We start from the raw sequence: 18,634 nt of genomic DNA, 5'->3' as shown, positions 1-18,634 counted from the left end.
GCAAACACACTTCTAACGGGGCCCTGCTCATAGAGACATACTTGTACATACGCACACATACTTATGGGGACATGTATGCAAACAACGCATCACATGGCAGACACACAGACACATGTACACACACAGCAGACAACACCCTCCAAATGGGCACACACACACACCTGTGCACTCCACCCCCCACCTCCCAGGGACACACAGACGTACACACATGCACCCTCACGTGGGCACACACACACACACACACACACTTGCACACAGGCGACTGTGCCCTCGGTCCGAGACTGGCCCTGCTTGAGGCAACTGAGCACTGCACCAGAGTGGTGGAAGGCCGGCTTCCGCAGCTCCCAGCTGGGTGGCCCTGGATGCCTCCTGTGTCCCTGAGCCTGGCGTTTGGGGAACTGGCAGGGAGTAGCTCCCCGGGTGGGACCATTTTCTCAGGACTCTCAGCCGCGGGGATGCATGAGCAGATGGGCCACTCAAAGGCGGCCGAGTCTCCTGGACCCTGTAAGCCAAAGAACCCTGGCGGGTCGCCCACCTACCCAGGCAGTGTGGAACTGTGGCCTGCTAGGGGCCCACTGCTGGGGTGGGGGGCGTGTTTACATTTCACTGGCGTGGAGCAGAATGGGTCCTCGGCCCCACCCCTCCTGGCTCCCAGCATGAGCAGGCGGGGTCCTGCTGGGCCCCGCCCCCTAGAGATGAGGTCTGTCTGCCTGCCCCGCCCAGCTGCCCACAGCCTGAGTCCCGGGAGGGCCTGTCCACCTTTGGGCGTTGCTGTGCCAGTCTGTCACTACTCCACATTCCTCCCCGCGTCGAGTTTGTCTTCCGCGCACCCAGCCCTGGGCCCGGGGCCGTAACTTATTTGTCTGGCTTCTCCGAGGTGTTTGCATTTGTTCTCAGGTGGTCTTGTGGGTGTCTTTAGGAAAATGGTTATTTTATATGATTTGGGTCATGGAATTTGTTCTAATAAATCATCCTACCGCATGGGGGCACAGCGGCGTCTTTCATCTTGGCCTGGCTTCTCCCTCCGGGATGTCTGCAATGGGGGGCCCTCTGTCACCCCAGCGGGGCTGCACAGAGTGGGAGAGTGAAAATTCAACAAGACTCAGGGCCACCCGAGGCTGCAGTTCCGGGATGCTGCCGCTAGGTGGCGGCGTAATGGAGAAAGCACAGGGACATTTCTGGGTGTTTCCGCCTTAAAAATAGGAACTGTTGTCTGTTGTGGCAAAAGCCAGGAGCCCTCTGAAGATGTGCCAGATGCAGCAGGGGTCGGGGGAGACCGGTGTCCACATGGAGACCTACCCCTTCCTGGCTCCTGAGAGAGGCAGCGAGGTGACCGTACACGGTGTCAGCACCCTTCACGTCCACCGCTGTCACCACCACCGGCAGAGCGGCGCTCCCAGACATGGAGCTCACTCTGTCCTAGAACAGCTCTGGGTCCAGGGAGGTTCTTGGTACTGGGATGGGCTTGGACCCTGGAGTGGCCCTGCCTCCTGTCCGAGGGAGGCCCTGGCAGCCCGGGCCTGCAGGCAGGCAGACAAAGCCCTGTGGTGGGCTCTGGGGGACGGGCAGGAGGGCGACCATGAGTGGACACACACAGCCCTTAGAAGCTGGGGCCTGGGTCTGCCCTCAGATGGCCATCAGATGTCCTCCCTTTGGGAAGCCCAGTGCAGGCACATGTGGGGCCAGTGGACAGACAGTTAGGCTTGTGGGAGGGGACTGCATGTCTGGTGGCTTGTGGTCTAGCCCCCTCCCCATTCCTCCTGATGGCTCAAGAGACCAAGGACTTTTATAACACTGCCCACCTGGATGTTCCTGGAGACAGGCTCAAGGATGGGAGGTGGCAGTTGAGCCACCAGACACTGAGGCCAGACTTTCATTTCTGACCCTGTCCCACTCACCTGCCCCTCAGACTGCATGGGCCTCCGATGTAGCCCTCACACAGGACTCTACTCCAGAAGGGGCCACCACAGCAGGAGAAGTGTAGCAAAAAGCTGGGGACGAGGATGTTCATAATACGCGTGAGTGGGAGCTCAGCAGGGAGGCCGGAAAGGGCCAGCTGGGGTTAAGCAGAGAAGCAGTCCCAGCTGTGTGTTACTGACACTGCACACCCTACGGGGCCTCAGACATGTCTATGCTACTCTGCCTGAGGAACACATAGGAACCCAGTGGTGGGGGAGGAGGCCGAGGCAGCCACAGGCCAAGACCATGACACGGCAGAGGAGCTGTGCCCAGGCTGTGAGGCGGAGCAGTGGGCTTTCTGGCCCAGGAAATGAATAAAAGTGAATGCCTTTGGCCAGGAGGCTGGATCGCAGAGCAGGATGCCCTCTGGGCATTTATCTACCCCCAAGGTGTAACATTGCCGAAGCAGGGCAGAGGCCCAGCAAAGACCACGAGGCCGATCGGCTGAGAGAGAGGAGCCTGTGGTCAAGGAGCAGAAGCACGTTGGATACAGAACTGCATCTTCCAGCTGCCCTTCTCACCGTAACCTCTCGTGTGGCGTGGTAGACTTCTGCATGCTGGCTGTGGCTACTATAATGCCAGGGGAGGGAGTTCTCTGCCGTGCTAATGCGGGGCACCAGAGGGCGCGAACCTGGGCACCACCCCTTGTTCCCTCGCGGTACGGTCTGCTAAAAGATGCAACCCCACCTCCATCTGTCCACTGTGTTGATGTGCCATCTCAGGAGCAGAGCACCCCACCCCACCCCAGAAGAAGAGCCATCCCTGGGGCACATTGGAGACTTCCGTCTGACATGGCCAGGGTCGAGACCAGGGACACCAGAGACTGTAACATGAGGGACTGTGGGCAGAACAAAGTGGCCTGGCCGAGACCAGAGGCCCAGGAAAGGAGACCTGGGGACAGAAGGGAGGAGCAGCGCCCAGACCATGGGACTGTGAGGCCAAGCAGCAGGCAGGACCCCAGGCCCACAGAGGCAGCGGCCCAGTGACCACGTGGCTGAGAGGCTGAGAGAGAGGCTGGAACCTGGGTTGTGCATCCTTCCCCTTTGGCCCAGGCACCAGGGAGCCACCCCAGGAGGGAGGCTGGGCCACTCCCAAGCTGATCCGGCCCCTCTCCCCAAGAACCCGGTACGGCTGCCGGGCAGATGGAGGTTTGAGCCTCCTCAGTAGCACCTGGAAGACGTGGGGCACAGCTGTACCCCGACCTGCTCTGCTTCATGGTGACGGTTATTACAATGGTGTCAAAACCACTTGCATCATGGGAAGTGAAACCAGCAGCCGCTCTCTGGGTGACGCCCGGGGGCCCAGGGCTTCCTCCAGCTTGCTTCCTCTTCTTTGAAGACCACCACTCAGGCAGGAGTAGCACCCACCCTCATGACCCCCTGGCTCGATTACATGTGCAAAGACTCTTCCCAACAAGGTTATGCTCACAGGTACAGGGGGTGGGGCTTGGGCACACTAGGGGGCCACCAACTGACCCCTATGCTGAGCCTGGAGCCACAGGCCCTGCTCCCTCACCTTGATGCAGAGGCTGGTCTCCATAGGACTCCAACGGCGGCGGTGGCAGCTGCTCCATCCAAACCTGCCTCGGGGCTCCTCTGGAGCAAGGTGCCACTGTCTGCTCCCAGGACCAGACCCTCTCCGAGTCCAGGGACAGTTCCCTGCCCTGTAGGGTCACTGGGAGTCGACAGGACTCCGCGGCCAGGGGGCTCTGGCTCCAGGCTGCTGAGCAGGCATGAATGTCAAGTCTGAAAAGGGACATGTTGATGGGTTCTGGGCATGATTCTCAAGCAAACCAAGCCTTGAGGTTCCCAGTTGTTCTGGCCTGGCTGCCTCCACCCCAAAGACCCCAAAGGCCCGGCAGGACCAGCACTCTGGGTGGGCCAGAACCAGGGGCGCCTGCTGTGGCAGGGGAGGCCTGGCCCCAAGCCAAGCCAGGCAGAGGCTCAGTGCCTGGGGCTCCCTTACCCTGCCTGGCCCCCTGTGGTTAGGGCTGGTCTCACCTGAACCATATCTTCCGAGGCACCTGAAACAGCACCCTGGATGGGCCCCCATGGACTACCCCCTCCAACCAGGAACTCCAGGCAAGAGAAGTAGACGGCCAACCCAGGGCGGCCACGGGGGTGCTCCAAGGGCTACAGCATTGTGCATCCAGGGACCCCAGTGTGGGTGGGGGAGTCCCACCTGGGATGGAGCTGAGCTCTGGCCACTTCGGCTTTGCACACAGGTCAATGGTCACTCCCATGTTCTCCACCATGGGGACCCCAGCTGCACCCTCTCACTCTATGTTGGGGTCCCAGGCATGGCCCCCACATACTCTACCAAGAAGTTTCTAGCCGCCTCCATTTCCCAGTGTCCCTTGCAGCAAGCCCTGTGGGGGAGCTCTAATCCACTGGTCACTCTGTGGGAGAAAGACGAGGCTTTCTTCTCTGGTAAAAGTTACAGTCTTGGAAACCCATAGAGGAAATTCTACACTGCCCTTTAGGGTCCCTTCGAAACCAAGGCAGGGAGTTAAGTTTTTCTCTTGCAGCAAAGTGAACTGCAGCCCTGTGACAAGTTTGGCACTGTCCTGGGGTGTTCAGGAAGTCAGCGCGGCCAGGACCCCGAAGTGCTGGCTGTGCTCTAGTGGCCACAGGGGCCACGAGTCTCCCAGCCACACCTAGGGCTTAGGGGCCGAGAACTGGAGGGAACCTAGACGGAACCTGGCTAAGGTGAGAGAGAAGCAAAACCTACTCAGCCCCAGAGGCCACGATAAACTGAATAAGGTATTCAGGCCACGAGAGGGCTTGGGCTCCCAGCGAACACTAGGCTACTAGAGCAGTAGTCTACGCTCACTGTTCTGAGTGGCAGCCGTGGTGGCAGTCCCCGTGTCCATAGCTTGCTGAGGGCCTTCCTCTCTTCCCTGCTGCCCGCTGCTGTACCATACATGCTGTCTTCTCCTGGGACTGGCATCTCCTGGCAACAGGTCCAAAGGACGCGAGACACAGGCTTGCCGTCCTCGCCTCTAAGGAGCGCTCCGGCTTTACTGCTTCCAAGACTGGTGGGTTTGTCCTTTTAGCAGTCCACGGTACATTCCCTATCCTTCCCCAGCACCACAGCTCAAACGCTTCGATTCCTCTTCAGTCTTCTTGATTCCGGGTTCAACTATCACATGCGTATGAGGCAATGGGAAATATTACAGCCTCGATCAGGCACACCCTAGCCGTCAAAAAAACATCCTCGCTCTTCAACACTCTAAAAGAGGTCTTGTGCAGCCGATTGACCCAATGCAATGCACCCTGGGATCTCCTGACTGCTGCTTCCCGAGCACTGAGTATGGATCCAAGCAGGACAAGATCCTTGGCCACGCCCACCTTCACTCTGCGTAGCACGCTGCCACCCGTTGTGCAGTTGAGAGGACGCTCCTCTTCTGGGCGCTGAGCTGGAGTCCACACTGCGCTCAGGCGTTTGGAACATGGCAGCGATCAGCGGGGAGCACAGAGACACGGGTGAGCACACGCTGTCGCGAACATGGCGCCCACCAGCTGTAAGGTTCACCGTAGCTCTCGCACACGCTATAAAGGGAGGGGTGCCTGAGAATTTCTGTTCTGCTAAATCTCTGCCTTTGGTCTCAGGCCACCTATCCTGACCCAAGGGCCTGTGACCGTGGTGCCCCCACTCCTAGAGGCCAAGTTCCCAAGCTCCCCACCCTGTAGCCCGCCCGCCCTCCAACTGTCTGTCCTGAAGGGGAGGGGACCCAGAGCCCAAGAGGAAGTGGTCAGAAGAGGAGCAGCAGCTGCAGAGAAGAGCCAGTGGTGGGGTGGTGGAGCAGCGCGGCAGGCCAGGGCTGGACAGCATGGACACCAAGCCTGCGGGCCCAGAGGTGCGTGATGGCTGGGCTGGGCCAGCGAGGACAGGCTGGCTCCTGGCAAGCTGACAGCCCTGCCTTCTGCCTGGCCTGGGACCCCAGCTGTGCCATCCTGCAAACAGAGCAGGAAGTAGGGGTCCACAGGCTGCTCCTCAAGGGCTGTAAAGGCTCACTGGCACCCCCACAGAGGCCTAAAAAGTCCGGAGATAGGGCATTCTCTCCAAATGGCTGGCCTCATGTAGGGACCAGGACGCACAGAACCGCGTGGGCACCGGCCTCCTCAGGCCAGGCCAGGTTGGCACTGCTGGGACCATGGAGCTGTGGGTAACAGCTATGGGGACCTGTGGCCCCAGAATTGGGGACATTTAGGGAACAAAGGTTGTTCCCACATGGAGCAGGAAGGTTGGGGGCAGCTTCTTCAAGGACAGACCTCTGGGGACTCCTTTGGCCCATCCCACTTGGGGTGCCACATGGCTGCCTCGCTGCGCGCATCGGCCCCCATTGTCCCAGGGAGGGGGATGTGGGCCACTGGAGGAGGGGGCCTCTGGGCTATGCTGGGGGGAACCTGGGCACTACTCCGAGAGGACCACAGTCTCTATTGGGGGGCACCCTGGACCCTGTTGGGGAGTCCTAGGGCTGTAAGGGGTGCCAAGATTTCATCCAGTCTCCCTAGTATCTCTGGTGCTTCCAGCCCCTATCTCAGTAGATTTTTGGGGTCTCATACCCCATATTGCCCTCAGGTCTCCTGAGGGTCCCTCCAAGGGACCTGTTGGACAGAGCCCAAGAGGAAGCCCCAAACCACATGTTCCCCGTGCCCCACCCCCATCCAAGGTGGGAGGAAGGGACTCTCATTTCGGACAGCACAGGACACCAGCTGCCTGGCCCCATGGTGGACCCGCTGGCCTCTGGGAGCAGCCTGCTCACTCCACCCCAAGGAGGGAGGGAGCCCAGCTCTCCGGCCATGACGGGCCTCTGTGTCTGGACAGGGTTGGGGCTGGGGTGGGGCACAGCCCACTGGGGAGAGACAGGTTATTTATAGGTCAAAGTGCTGGCAGACACTTCCTGACTTGTTTGCCTGTGGGTGAAACAGGGAAGTGAGATATGTGTACAAGACCCCCGGGAGGAGCAGGCAGGGGGTGGAGGGACTTACAGCCAGCCACACCCCCACCGTGTGCGTCCCCTTCCCCCTTCCCGCCTTGGCACACACCATAAACAAGCAAACCAAACCAGGTCCCTCTGAGAGGCCCGGCCCAGTGCCCCATGCAGCTCCCAGCAGAACCGTGCCCACAGGGGGTGCAGGGCTAATGAGTGGGAAGACCAACAGCCAGGCCTTTCCTCCATGGCACCTCGGGGTGTACCTAGCCTCCAGGCTCAGGGACCGCCAGGGCAGCCAAGTGTGCTGCATGCGGGCCCTAGTGGGAGCCCAGGGGCTCAAAGGGCCCAGCACTCCACGTCTGCATGAAGCCACTCCAAAGGGCGGGTGCACAGAGGTCTCTGTGGTTCTGGGGGTGCCTTGCGGAGGTGCTCACCACAGGGGTGTCCAGGCTCAGCAGCCCAGCTATCCGTGCTGGTGACATCGGGCTGCCCTCACAGGTGGCGCAGAGACCCCGAGGGCCCCCCTCGTGGCCCTGCTACACATCCCTCCACAGCCCACATGGCATCCAGACCAGCAAGGTAGGATGGAGTGCTGAGGGAGGGACAGACAGGGCAGCGGCCCCACAGGACTTCTGGGCCAGAGGGGGGAGGCCAGGCCCCAGTCAGCCTCAGGGCCTCTGGGGGCACAGGCCACCCGATCAGCCAGCGGGTCTCCTGCAGGCCTCAACCACGGGGGTAGGTGGAGTGGACAGTGACCTCGAGGCTGCGGCATGAGGGGTGGGGTCTGCAGCCATACCACCCAGGATAAGCCCCATCTCATCACAGGGGACCCGGACCGCCCCAGTGTCCCATCCCCCCGGGGCACCATCCCCCAACCAGTTATAGCCCCTCTCAGATAGCAGGTCTCCATCCTGGAGCGCCCAGAATGACCTTGTCTCCACTGCAGGTCCTCGGGGCCCTGGCTCTGCTGGGCCTGGGGGCCCTGACTTTTGCCTTGCTCCTGTGGCAAGCACTCCCTCCTCCCACCTGGGGGGTCCAGGGACACCCTGAGGAGGAGTCCTCTGGATCCTGGGGCAGCCACTCCCGCCTGGCCTGGGGGCATCAGGGAGAAGAAGTGGGGTCCATGGAATCAAAGGACCAGTGCCAGTGAGTGGGCTGGGCTCCACACCAGGCCCTGGAAGGGTGGGCCCATGGGGTTGTTGGGCGTGGGCTCCTGCAGGGCGGTGCAGCAGTGCCTCTGGGCATTACTGCCCACCTGCCCTCCCCCACCCCCTTGGTCCTGCACACCTGGAGACAAGCCCCTCTGCTGGGTCAATGACCCTGGACCCTGGGCTTCTGCCGGGTATTGGAGGTCAGGGTGGAGTCCGGCCCCCAGTGGGTCACCCTTGTTCTGACACCTGCTCGATGTCCCCTCCCCACTTCGCAGGCTTGCTCTCGTGGAGAGCCTGCCCCAGGGCGTGAACATGTCCGGCCCAGTGGCCCAGCCCCTGGCTGAGGCCTGGCTGAGGCTCCTTGACGCTGCCCAGAAAAGCGTCCACGTGGCCTCCTACTACTGGTCCCTCACCGGCACTGACATTGGGGTCAACGACTCGTCCTCCCAGCTGGTGCGCACCGCCACCCCCCATCCTGTTCTAGAGCTGAGGACCCTGCCCATGGCTGTGGGGGAGTGAGGGCATCAGGCTCGCTCTTGGAGGTGGGGGGGTGGGGCTGGAAGACTGAGCTCTGAGATGGCTCCAATGACTGGTCTTCCCAGCCCAGGGCTTGGCCTAATGCTGAGCTGTAGGTAGCTGGGTAGTCTCTGGGGTGAGGTTTGGGGCCTGGTGAGAGCAGAGGGCCTGCTGGACCCCCAGGGGGAGGCCCTGCTGCAGCGGCTGAAGCAGCTCCTGGACAAGAACGTCTCCCTGGCCGTGGCCACCAGCAACCCGACACTGGCCATCAAGTCCACCGACCTGCAGCTGCTGGCGGCCCATGGTAGGTGCTTGTGTGGTCAGTGGGTCAGCGCCCCGGGAAGAGGGCAGAGAAGAAAGCAGGGCTGCCTGGTGAGAGGCTGGGAGAACCCCGTTGCCACATCTCTCCAGGCCCAGGGGGTGGAGGGGTGTCTGCGAGGGATGCATGGAGTTCCTGGGACCCTCACGGGCTCTCCTTGCCCCTGAACCTGGCCAGGTGCTCAGGTGCGGCGGGTGCCCATGGGGAAGCTCACCAGGGGCGTTTTGCACTCCAAGTTCTGGGTCGTGGATGGGCAGCACGTCTACCTGGGCAGCGCCAACATGGACTGGCGGTCGCTGACCCAGGTGAGTCCAGGGTGCAGGGGGCAGGTCCCCAAGGGCGCCACCTTCCTTCTCTCCTCCCTGGGGACTTTGCAGAAACCAGATTCCTGCAGAGCACATGCGGCCTCAGAATTCAGTGTGTGCTAACGGTCAGCGGACAACAGAGATGGTTCAGTCAATTGAGGAGCCTTCTGGCTGGAAGAGAGACCCCAGGGATGGGGGGGGGGGCACACAGGGCCCCTTAGAAATCACAGCACCAACGCACCTGTCAGAAGACAGACGTGGACGGTTGATGGGCAGCTAGGCATTGCTGCAGAATTGGTGATTTTAATTTGTTTTGATCTTCAGACTAGTGTCCTCTCTGGGTCCACTCCACTGTCTATTCAAGAGTCACCGGCAGGGTCTGCACCCCACATGCCCAGCCTGGGTGGGGGGCATGCGGCCTCGCCCTGGCTGTCGCCCTGGTCTGGTCTGCAGGTGATGCTGCAGTTCGGGTACTCAGTGGGGGCTTCATCCCCCATATGCCTTGCTGCCTCCCACTGGCCACAGCCCCGGCTCTGGTCCGCAGGTAAAGGAACTGGGGATCATTATATACAACTGCAGCCGCTTGGCCCAGGACTTGGACAAGACCTTCCAGACCTACTGGGCGCTGGGTGCTCCGGGGGCCACTCTTCCCCTGGTCTGGCCTCAGAACTTCTCGTCCCACATAAACCGCATCCAGCCCTTCCGTGCCCACTTCGAAGGAATGCCCACCACCGCCTACTTCTCGGTGAGGGGTTGAGCTGTTCTTCTTCCCCCATCCCAGTGGCCCCAGGGCTAGCAAGCGCTCACAGCCCCTCCTGCAGGCTTCGCCACCCGCGCTCTGTCCCCACGGCCGCACGCGAGACCTGGACGCACTGCTGGCTGTGATGGGAGCGGCCCGGGACTTCCTCTACGTCTCAGTCATGGACTATTTCCCCACCACCCGCTTCAGCCACCCAGCCAGGTATGGAGGCAGGGCCAGGGTGGGTGGGGGCGGGGACAGAGCGAACGGGACTGGGATGGGCGGGGCCAAGGGTGGGTGGGGCTAGGATGGGCGGTGGCAGGGTCAGAGTGGGGCGGGGCTAGGACGGGTGGGATGGGGCAGGAGTGGGTGGGGTGTAGCGTGGGCCAGGGGTGTGGCGTGGGCAGGTCACTAGCCTGGAACACCCACTGGCCCGCCCTGCCCCAGGTACTGGCCAGTGCTGGACAATGCACTGCGGGCTGCCGCCTTCAGCAGGAGGGTCCACGTGAGGCTGCTGGTCAGCTGCTGGCTCCACACGGACCCCTCCATGTTCCCCTACTTGCGGTCGCTGCAGGCTCTCCATAACCCAGCAGCTGGTGTGGTTCTGAATGTGGTAAGGGCCCGGCCAGGTCTTGGGGGGCACCCCAGGGACAGCCCTTCCTCTCGCCTGCTGCCTGACACCCTCTGTGCCCCAAGCGAGTGTTCATCGTGCCAGTTGGGAACCACTCGGGCATCCCGTTCAGCAGAATGGACCACAGCAAGTTCATGGTCACGGAGAAGGCGGCCTACATTGGTAAGTGGCTTGGCAGGGGCTGATGTGGCCACTTAAACCCATAAGGAGACAAACCATGGCTTTGTGCCCACATGGGTCCTCAGAGTGGAGGGGCTGCTGAAGGGGTCTGAGCCACACAGGCGACATGGCCACACTGGACAGGCCTGAAAACCCTGGTCACCTGGCCCCTGGCTGGGCTGCCAGGAGCTCTGGGAGGGTCCCCAGCACCAGCTGGTGACCCTCAGCATGGATGAGACCAGAGGCCAGTGCCCCTCCCCCACTCCCAGGCACCTCCAACTGGTCGGAAGACTACTTCAGCAGCACCTCAGGCGTGGGCCTGGTGGCCAGTCAGAGGGGTCCGCATGCCCCGCCAGGGTCCCTCACCGTTCAGGAGCAGCTGCGACAGCTCTTTGAGAGGGACTGGGACTCCCCCTACGCCGTGGGCCTGGATGGACAGGCGCCGGGCCAGGATTGCGTGTGGCAGGCCTGAGACCAGCCTTGAGGCTCCAGGATACTGTTCCCACCCCCACTACCCCTCCTGCCCAAGTCTTGGGCCAGGGCCAGGACTGCTTACTGACGCTGGACCACTCTGGGGTCCTTTCTGCCCTCCAGCCCCACCCCTGCTAAACCTCACCTCCTCCAGGGAGGACTCAGACCCACTGCCTTCCAGTTGGTCCTCACCCACAGCGACCCCAGACAGTAAATCTTTCCTTTTTTTATTTTTCACTTAAATCTGAGACTGTACATTTTTGTGGCAGCAGACAGCCTCGGCTTTCTCTCCCAGAGGCGCTGGTGGGTTTGAACTGCTGCCCTTGAGTTTAGCAGCTCAATGCTTGGCCACTGCACCTCTAGGGTGACCTCCGAGATCCTGCTCCATCTGAGCGTCCAGCACCGCAGTCCTAGTCTGCTGGTCCCAACTGACAGGCCCACCTAGCACTCTGCTGAGGCTGGTCCCCATGCGGCCACCAGTGTCCGGTGGGGCCATGGGATAGTGGGACAGTGCATCACAGCGTGGATGGACCCTTGCCCATCTCCTGCCCAGTTCTAGAGCGGAAGCCACAGTTGGCTTGGGGGGCGGGGGTGGAAAGCAGGATCTGGGTGGGGATCCTGTGTGCCAGCATGTGTGGGCAGGGTTCACACTTCAGGGCGGGGTCCAGGCTGTGGGTTGGGACTTAGACCTCAGAGCTGGGCTCTGGTTGTACAATTGGGGTTTAGGGGTGAGCCCAGGAGGGCTGGGTGCCAGATGGCAGGGAGGGGATGCGGGGTGGGGCTAGCACGCAGAGTGGGTCTCATGCCTGGTACGCTGGGGAAGGCTTGCATTTGGGATGCAGGGGGACTCTGAGTAGGGCCTGGATCCTGGGAAGCACTTGGTCACCTGCAGAAGAGGCCGCTGACCCTGTGTGTGGTCACCAAGCCCGGCCCTTTGACTCTAAGTACTGGGTCAGTACCTGACTGGGTGCTCCTGGCACCTTGGGGCCCACCTGGGGACCCACTTCAGATGGAGGGACCCTGGACACCAGGCTGTGATTGGGCGGGGTCCCTGGTGCTGAAAGGGTGCCAAGCACCAAGGAGCTGGGTATCAGTGCAGACCCTCTCCTGTTTTCCCAGAGCCTTGGCAATCTTGGGGCTCACACCTACCTCTCCAGTTCCATCATTCTCAGAACTCCCTGCCCCCCATCCCAATCTACACAGGCCCAGTACAAAGCCTTAGGTATGAGCCTCTCCCTGAAACCCCTATGTGTCCACGCTGCTCCAGGGCTCAACACCCCATCTCTGCTGGCCTCCAAACCCAGGCTGCCCAAGGCCAGCCAGGAAAACAGTGATCAGTGACCCACCTACTGGTGTCACTCCTGGCTGTCCCCGGCCCACAGGCACCTCGGGAAGCAGGTTCTGCCCATCTGCCCCCTAGTGCCCGGAGCTTGATCTCTCTCTCTCTCTCTCTCTCTCTCTCTCTCTCACACACACACACACACACACACACACACACACACACACACACACACGATACCAGGAGGGCGCTGTGCCATAGCCTCACCCCAAGATGGAGTTGGAAGCTGTGTTGAGAGGCCGGCTATGCTTAGCCAGGCCAGGCCCTTCAGGGACACATTAGGTCTGGACACTGCCCTCAAGCCTGCTCCAAGAGGCTCCAAAGAAGACTCAAATGATGAGACTCGGTGACATGGCTCAGGTGCCTATGTTCCTACCCTTGTGCTACCCCCACCCCAAGTGCAGGCCAGAGCTTCTACTCACATGCAACTGACAGCCAGGTACCAGCCCTGTGACCTCTGTGGTCACAGGGCTCAGACCATAACAGTTGTGAGAATGATGTACCGGGGGCCACGTGACAGGACAGTCCATCCACCCTGCTAGGAGGTTTTCCCATACTTGCTTTGAGGAAGCAGACTGCCCTCTGGAGAGGCCCATGTGGCCAGAGACTGAGCACAGGAAGCGGAGACCCTCAGTTGCACATGCCCCAGTTAAGCCTTAGCTGAGACCACAGCCCCAGTCACTCCCGGTACAGCCCCCACGATCCTGAGCATACCCCTGTGGAAAAAGGAGACCGCAGCAGCTGCCTGAAGCTGCTGCAGTGTTATTACAGGCTGGGGCCCAGAAAGCTTGGGTCGGTTGGGGGGGGGGGGCGGTGTCCTCACCCAGCAGCTTGCCTGTCCCACAGCCCACTGCCCAGACTTGACTCCAGAGAAGTCAAAGGGGCCTGTGGGCTGTCAAACCTGGGGGACTCTGCTGACATCTACCCTTTCTCACAATATTGGGGCAGCCTCCCACACCTGGGGGCTCTACTGACCCCTACACCCTTTCATTACATGGGACAGCCTTCCCGCACCTGGGGCACTCTGCTGACTAACACCCCCTCTCCCCACTGTGGGTCAGTCTCCCCAGACCTGGGGCTCAGCTGGCTTCTCCCTATTGCACCCCACCCAGGGCTGCAGGCACCCAGCAGTCATTCCTCTGCAGATGGCCCCTGTCACCAACCACAGGAGTGATGGACTTGCCCTCCGTGATATCCCAGCCGCTAGTCCCCCTGCTGGTCACCACCCAGTGCTCGGAGGGGTTCAGGGCAGCCCTGGGGCCACAGTGTCCTGGAAAAGCCCCTCAGCTCTTGTCCCCACACCCATAGCTCAGAGAACTTGTCATCAGCAGCCAGCCTGGCCAGGGAAGAGGCTGCTGCCCACTCGGAGTGCTAAGTCCCCACTGGCCTGGGGTGGGGGTGGGGGCGCCCCAGAGAATGGCTGTGGAAAACCAAACCTCTTAAAGGTCACTCTGCCCCTACTGGGGGCTTAATCCCTGTGTGCAGCCCAGAGAAAGTGTGACCAGGGACACAGCCGCCAGTCTTGACACTTGGCCCCTATTGTGCCATTACCACTCTGTACCCTGCCACCTCAGCACTGCTCTCTGGTTGTGTGTGTTTATGTGTGTGTGTGTGCACACGTGTCTTTACATGTATGTATGGCACACCTGCATATGTCTGTCTCTGTATATTGCCTGTGCACATGTCTGTCTATTCATGTTTGTGTATGTGACTGTGTTCATGTGTGTGACACATATGGTGTGTCTGTGTTCATGTTTATCTGTGTGTGACGTATGGTGTCTGTTGGTTCATGTGTGTATGTGACTCTATGTTGTGTGTGTTTATGTGCGTTGTCCCCAGCCAGATAGTGAGCTCAGAGGACTGTTCTCTGTCCCTCTGTGCACCACTGCTGAGTGACCAATGAAGGTCAGCAAAATGACCAGCCAGTGAAATACCCACTCCCAGACCCACTCAGGCCTGGACGGGGGTACCCGGGGGGGACACACAGGAGCATGGAAGCACAGCAGTGATCTGGGGGTGCCTGCTGTCTTTGTCCTCCCCAAGCGCAGCCAGCTGGCTGCTGGATCTGGTCGCTACAGGGTGGGAGCTGTGTGCGGTAGAGGGGGCCATGCTGCTCTGCCAGACCCTGGCAGGTGCCTTCCAAGTCCAGTGTCACCTGTCATCCCCTTCACCACCACCCTGATGCCCTGCTCGCGTCCCACCCCACAGAGCACCCCAAGCCTGTCCTAGCAAGGACCTGTCACTGAGCACTTGTCCCAGCACAGGTGAGCAGGCAGCGGGCCACCTGGATTAGACAGGACCCAGTCTCTGGAAGAAAGAGCATCTTGGAGCGTAGGACAGACCACCCCGAGGCTGCACTCTCCCCCGACCCCCCACCACACCCCTGTGCACAAAGAAGAGTGGCCAAGAACTCCTGGGAATATGCATGGCTCCCGCCTTTATTCAGCCAAGACTTCTCCCTGGTCTTGCACTACTGCATGTCTTAGGAAAGGCAGAGGGATGCCTGGTCCCCAGGTCTGGGGGAGCTGGGAACACCTGGGAGCCTATTTCAGGATGGAGGACAGGGTGAGGACCACTTGATCTTGGTGCTGTGGGCGGGGCGGGGGGCGGGGCGGCAGCAGGGGACAGCTGTGGAAATGCTGACATGGCCTAGAGCCAGCCTGCTTCGCCCTCACTTGGTGGGGGACCTAGGAGCAGCCTTGGGGGCAGCCTGTGGCCCTGGATCCAGCTGTACCAGCTCGGTCCTCGCAGCAGAAGCCACCGTCCCACTGGAGCCCGGTGTACCTTCCTCTTGGTCTTCAGGGGACAGGCTTTCTCGAGCATCAAAAAAGATGACTGCTTCCTCTTGGCGCTCCGGCTCCACCTGAGCGCTCCCCGCCGCACAGCTCTCCCTCGGCTCGGCTGGAGCAGAGGAGAACCCTAATCTGGGAAATCGGAACCAACCGGCCTTCTCGGGCCTTTCAGGCAGCTCTGCCCCCGGCCTCGCCTCAGGCTGCGTCTGGATGGGCGCGCAGGCCTGGCTGGCACCCAAGGGGTCGTGCTGAGTCTCCTCCACAGAGGACGAAAAGCCGATGTTGGGAAGCCAGAAGCGGAACAGACCCGGAACAGCCTTCTTACTCGCTGGCCTCTCCTTGGAGCCACCATCCTCCTCAGCAGGCACCTCCTGGCTGTCCTCCAGGGAGAACTCCAGGATTTCCGCCGGCTCCTCATCACTGTCGGCAAGCTGGGGGCTGGTGGGCCCTTCGGGCAGGCTCCCCTGTGGCCTGGGGGCACCAGCACCGGGCAAGATGATCTCAAAGGGCTCTTCAGTGTCATGCTGCAGGTCTGCAGACACAGGGTCTGCTCCCGGGGTGGCCTGCTTGTCAGCTGCAGAGCCCTGTGTGGCTGTGGGCACACCAGCCTGGGGCCAGGGCCCTGGGATTCTGACCTTCAGCAGGGAGAAGCCATAGGAGGGCGTCTGGACCTCAGAGGTGGGGACCTCAGACTCTCGCACAACCTGAGTGTAAAGGGCCTCAGAGGGCTCGGGTGTGACCCTGCTCCGGATGGTGACAGCCCGGCTCTCTGCTGGGGTGCTCTGAAGGTGCACTCGCACCTTGGAGGTGGGCAGATCTGTGTCCGAGGGCTGCTCCAGGGGGACCCCAGTGCTGAGCTGCGGGGTGCTGGCCACCCACAGGCCAGGGCCTGTCCCTGGACACAGCTCTTCTCTCACAGAGGGGATGAAGATGTCCTCACCTGCGCCAGGGGCACAGAATGTAAATCTTGGTACTTTCAACTTGGGGAACGTGACAGTGACGACGGAGCTCTCCCAGGGCCGCTCCATCTGGATGAGGGACACCTGGGCCGGCACCCTGGTCTGTGAAGTCTTCAGCGTCACAGGCCCTTCGATGTATTGATCCACGCTCAGAGCATCCGGCCCCCCGAGGGGAGCCTGGCCCTCTGACAGAATCCCACCATCAGGTACCTGCAGGGAAAGGGAGTCATCACCAGGCTGGACCCCAGGCTCAGGGACAGATAGCTCGGTGGGAGCCATTCGGGCAGTGGGGAAGGACAGTGTCAAGCTGGGGCCGGGGACACTTTTTTGCAGGCCATCCACAGACGCCTGGGTCTCACAGGCCATTCCACTCAGGTCGGCGTCTGTAGGCTAAAGGGCCATGGCTGCCCCATGGCTGTCTCTGGGACACGGGCCTCCGGGATCTGGACTCCAGCTGCCGTGTCACCACCTTGAGCCATGGGACCACGAGCCACGCCCTTCTCCTTGGGGGTTGCACGCCTGAAGCCAGGCATGTGGAACTTGGGTGCTCGGAACCAGCCCTCCTGTGAGCCCACCTGCACCCAGGGCACGCAGGCATCTCCCTCGCTGCTCTCCACTGGGCGGGTGTCAGTACCCAGTGGAGCCCCAGCTGGGAGGATTCCCTCATCCATGCAGGGGACCATGCTTTCCCCGAAGCTGTCTGCAAGCCCGCCCTCGCCACTGCCCACCCTGTGGGATGGAACATGCCCTTGCCAGCTCACCTCCACCTTGGCCTCTCTCTGGTCCACGCTGGCATGTCCTGGGGATGGTGTGTTGGCAGAGGGACAGTGCTGGCCGCTCTTGGGGAGGGTTGCTGGAGAGCCCTTGCCCTTGGAGAAGGAGAGCTTGCGCAAGACAAACCTGGCCCTTCTTGTGCCCCCCTTGGCACCTTCCTTCTCAGGGGGAAGGTCTGAGTGCACTTCCACCAGGGGGGCCGGTACTCCTGTCTGGGCACTAGGCTGACTAGATTCTGGCTCCAAACCAAGACCCACAGGCTCGGGGCTGCCCTCAGGTGCCCTCGGCAGCCCAGCCTCCTTCTTGGGAGACCTGCTGAGTGAAGGGAGCGTCAGCCTGGGCATCCTGAAGGGGATGCCCTTCCCGTCACGCTCAGTACCCTCCGGGGCGGCTTCCCCAGGCAGGTCAGGGCCAGGATGGGTGGCTTGCCCTGTGGGGACGGTGCTGGCCACTGAAGGCAGCACCATTCCAGGTAGATGGGATGCTCGCTCATTCCCTCCTGCGAGGCTCCCGCACTCAGAAGCAGTTGTTGCTGCCGCTGATACCACAAACCTCGGTTTGAAAAATTTAGGAAACATCACTCGTCCATATGTGGCTTGAACGAGGACACCTGCAGGCCCGGGGATGGTGGCCGCCTGGAAGGCCAGGGCTCTGGTCTGAGAATGTCCCTCTGCTGAGCCTTCCTGGCTGATAGAGTCCCCATCCGAGGGTGGCCCAGGGATATGATCATGAGGAAACTCTGTCTTAGGAATGGCCACAGCAGTCCCCTCTGTCACCTGGAACTTGGTGAGGGTGACATCATGGCTGGAACTGTCACGATCAGGCAAAGCCGTGGGGGAGACCAGCTGCGACCAGGCGCCACAAGACCCTTCTAGCTCAGAAGCAGGAGGCCTGGGCTGAGAGGAGAGCCCAGAAACGGCTGGAGCAGCGGTGAGCTCCTGTGCCTGGCCAGACACAACGGGGACTTCAGAGGACGTCTGGCGTGAGAGAAAGACCACGGGCAACGTCAAATGAGGTTTCCTCCCTTTGTGCTGTACAGGATCTTCCACTGTGGGGTGAGCCACAGAAACATCACTAGGTCCATCGGAAAGGTCAGGGGCATGAACACACGAGGTGGAATCCACTACCGATGGGGCCAAATTCACGTCAAGGCCGGAGACATGTTCATCTGCCTGGGACAGATTCATGGACAAATGGCTAAATGAGGGCATGCTAACACTGGGAAGATGGAATCGACTATCCTTGCAGGGCAGAACGGGCTCTTCCAGAGAAGCTGCACATTCCAACATGGCACTAGGAGGCTGAACATCCAATACCTCACGGGGTAGGGGCATATCAAGGGCACTGGAAGCCTCCTCACACTTGAGGGCCTGGAAGTTCATGTTGGGGCCCTGAAAGACCACATTGACATCACTGGATTTCTCATTGCCCTCGATACTGGGAAGGGACACTTTCACGTGTGGCTCGGGCAGAGACATGTCGGCCGCAGCCTCCATGGACTTGCCTGGCGTGCTCACGCCAAAGGATGGCATCTTGAAGGAGGGCATCTTGAACTTGCCCTCCTTGGTCTTGAGGTCCTTG

General features: G+C 61.1%; 2 protein-coding genes across 2 annotated transcripts; one reads left to right on the top strand and one right to left on the bottom strand.

The window, feature by feature from the left end:
• The first annotated feature begins 5,776 nt into the window (after nucleotides 1–5,776).
• PLD4 (phospholipase D family member 4) lies at nucleotides 5,777–11,375 on the top strand. Its single transcript, XM_004699135.2, has 11 exons — nucleotides 5,777–5,818; nucleotides 7,397–7,477; nucleotides 7,845–8,044; nucleotides 8,325–8,502; nucleotides 8,749–8,869; nucleotides 9,062–9,189; nucleotides 9,734–9,934; nucleotides 10,011–10,150; nucleotides 10,376–10,541; nucleotides 10,625–10,721; nucleotides 10,988–11,375. The coding sequence occupies exons 1-11, from the start codon at nucleotides 5,792–5,794 to the stop codon at nucleotides 11,188–11,190; spliced, it is 1,542 nt and encodes a 513-aa protein (XP_004699192.2). The 5' UTR covers nucleotides 5,777–5,791; the 3' UTR covers nucleotides 11,191–11,375.
• A 3,567-nt stretch (nucleotides 11,376–14,942) lies between these two features.
• LOC123521441 (protein AHNAK2-like) lies at nucleotides 14,943–18,628 on the bottom strand. Its single transcript, XM_045288049.1, has 2 exons — nucleotides 17,041–18,628; nucleotides 14,943–16,489 (listed from the first exon to the last, which is right to left on the bottom strand). Exons 1-2 carry the CDS (start codon nucleotides 18,598–18,600, stop codon nucleotides 15,200–15,202), a joined length of 2,850 nt encoding a protein of 949 aa, XP_045143984.1. The 5' UTR covers nucleotides 18,601–18,628; the 3' UTR covers nucleotides 14,943–15,199.
• Between the last annotated feature and the right edge of the window lie 6 nt (nucleotides 18,629–18,634).

Source organism: Echinops telfairi, unplaced genomic scaffold, assembly GCF_000313985.2.
Source record: "Echinops telfairi isolate 266 unplaced genomic scaffold, ASM31398v2 ScPeMD7_18;HRSCAF=68, whole genome shotgun sequence".
Taxonomy (NCBI): domain Eukaryota; kingdom Metazoa; phylum Chordata; class Mammalia; order Afrosoricida; family Tenrecidae; genus Echinops; species Echinops telfairi.
This window is presented reverse-complemented; position numbering and strand designations above follow the sequence as displayed.

Coding starts and splice junctions, on each gene's coding strand:
- PLD4 (XM_004699135.2), top strand. CDS start 5,792: ATGGACACCAAGCCTGCGGGCCCAGAG. Junction 5,819..7,396: donor CCAAGCCTGCGGGCCCAGAG/GTGCGTGATGGC, acceptor CTGCCCTCACAG/GTGGCGCAGAGACCCCGAGG. Junction 10,151..10,375: donor CGCTTCAGCCACCCAGCCAG/GTATGGAGGCAG, acceptor GCCCTGCCCCAG/GTACTGGCCAGTGCTGGACA.
- LOC123521441 (XM_045288049.1), bottom strand. CDS start 18,600: ATGCCCTCCTTCAAGATGCCATCCTTTGGCGTGAGCACGCCAGGCAAG. Junction 16,490..17,040: donor AGAGAGAGGCCAAGGTGGAG/GTGAGCTGGCAA, acceptor CTTTCCCTGCAG/GTACCTGATGGTGGGATTCT.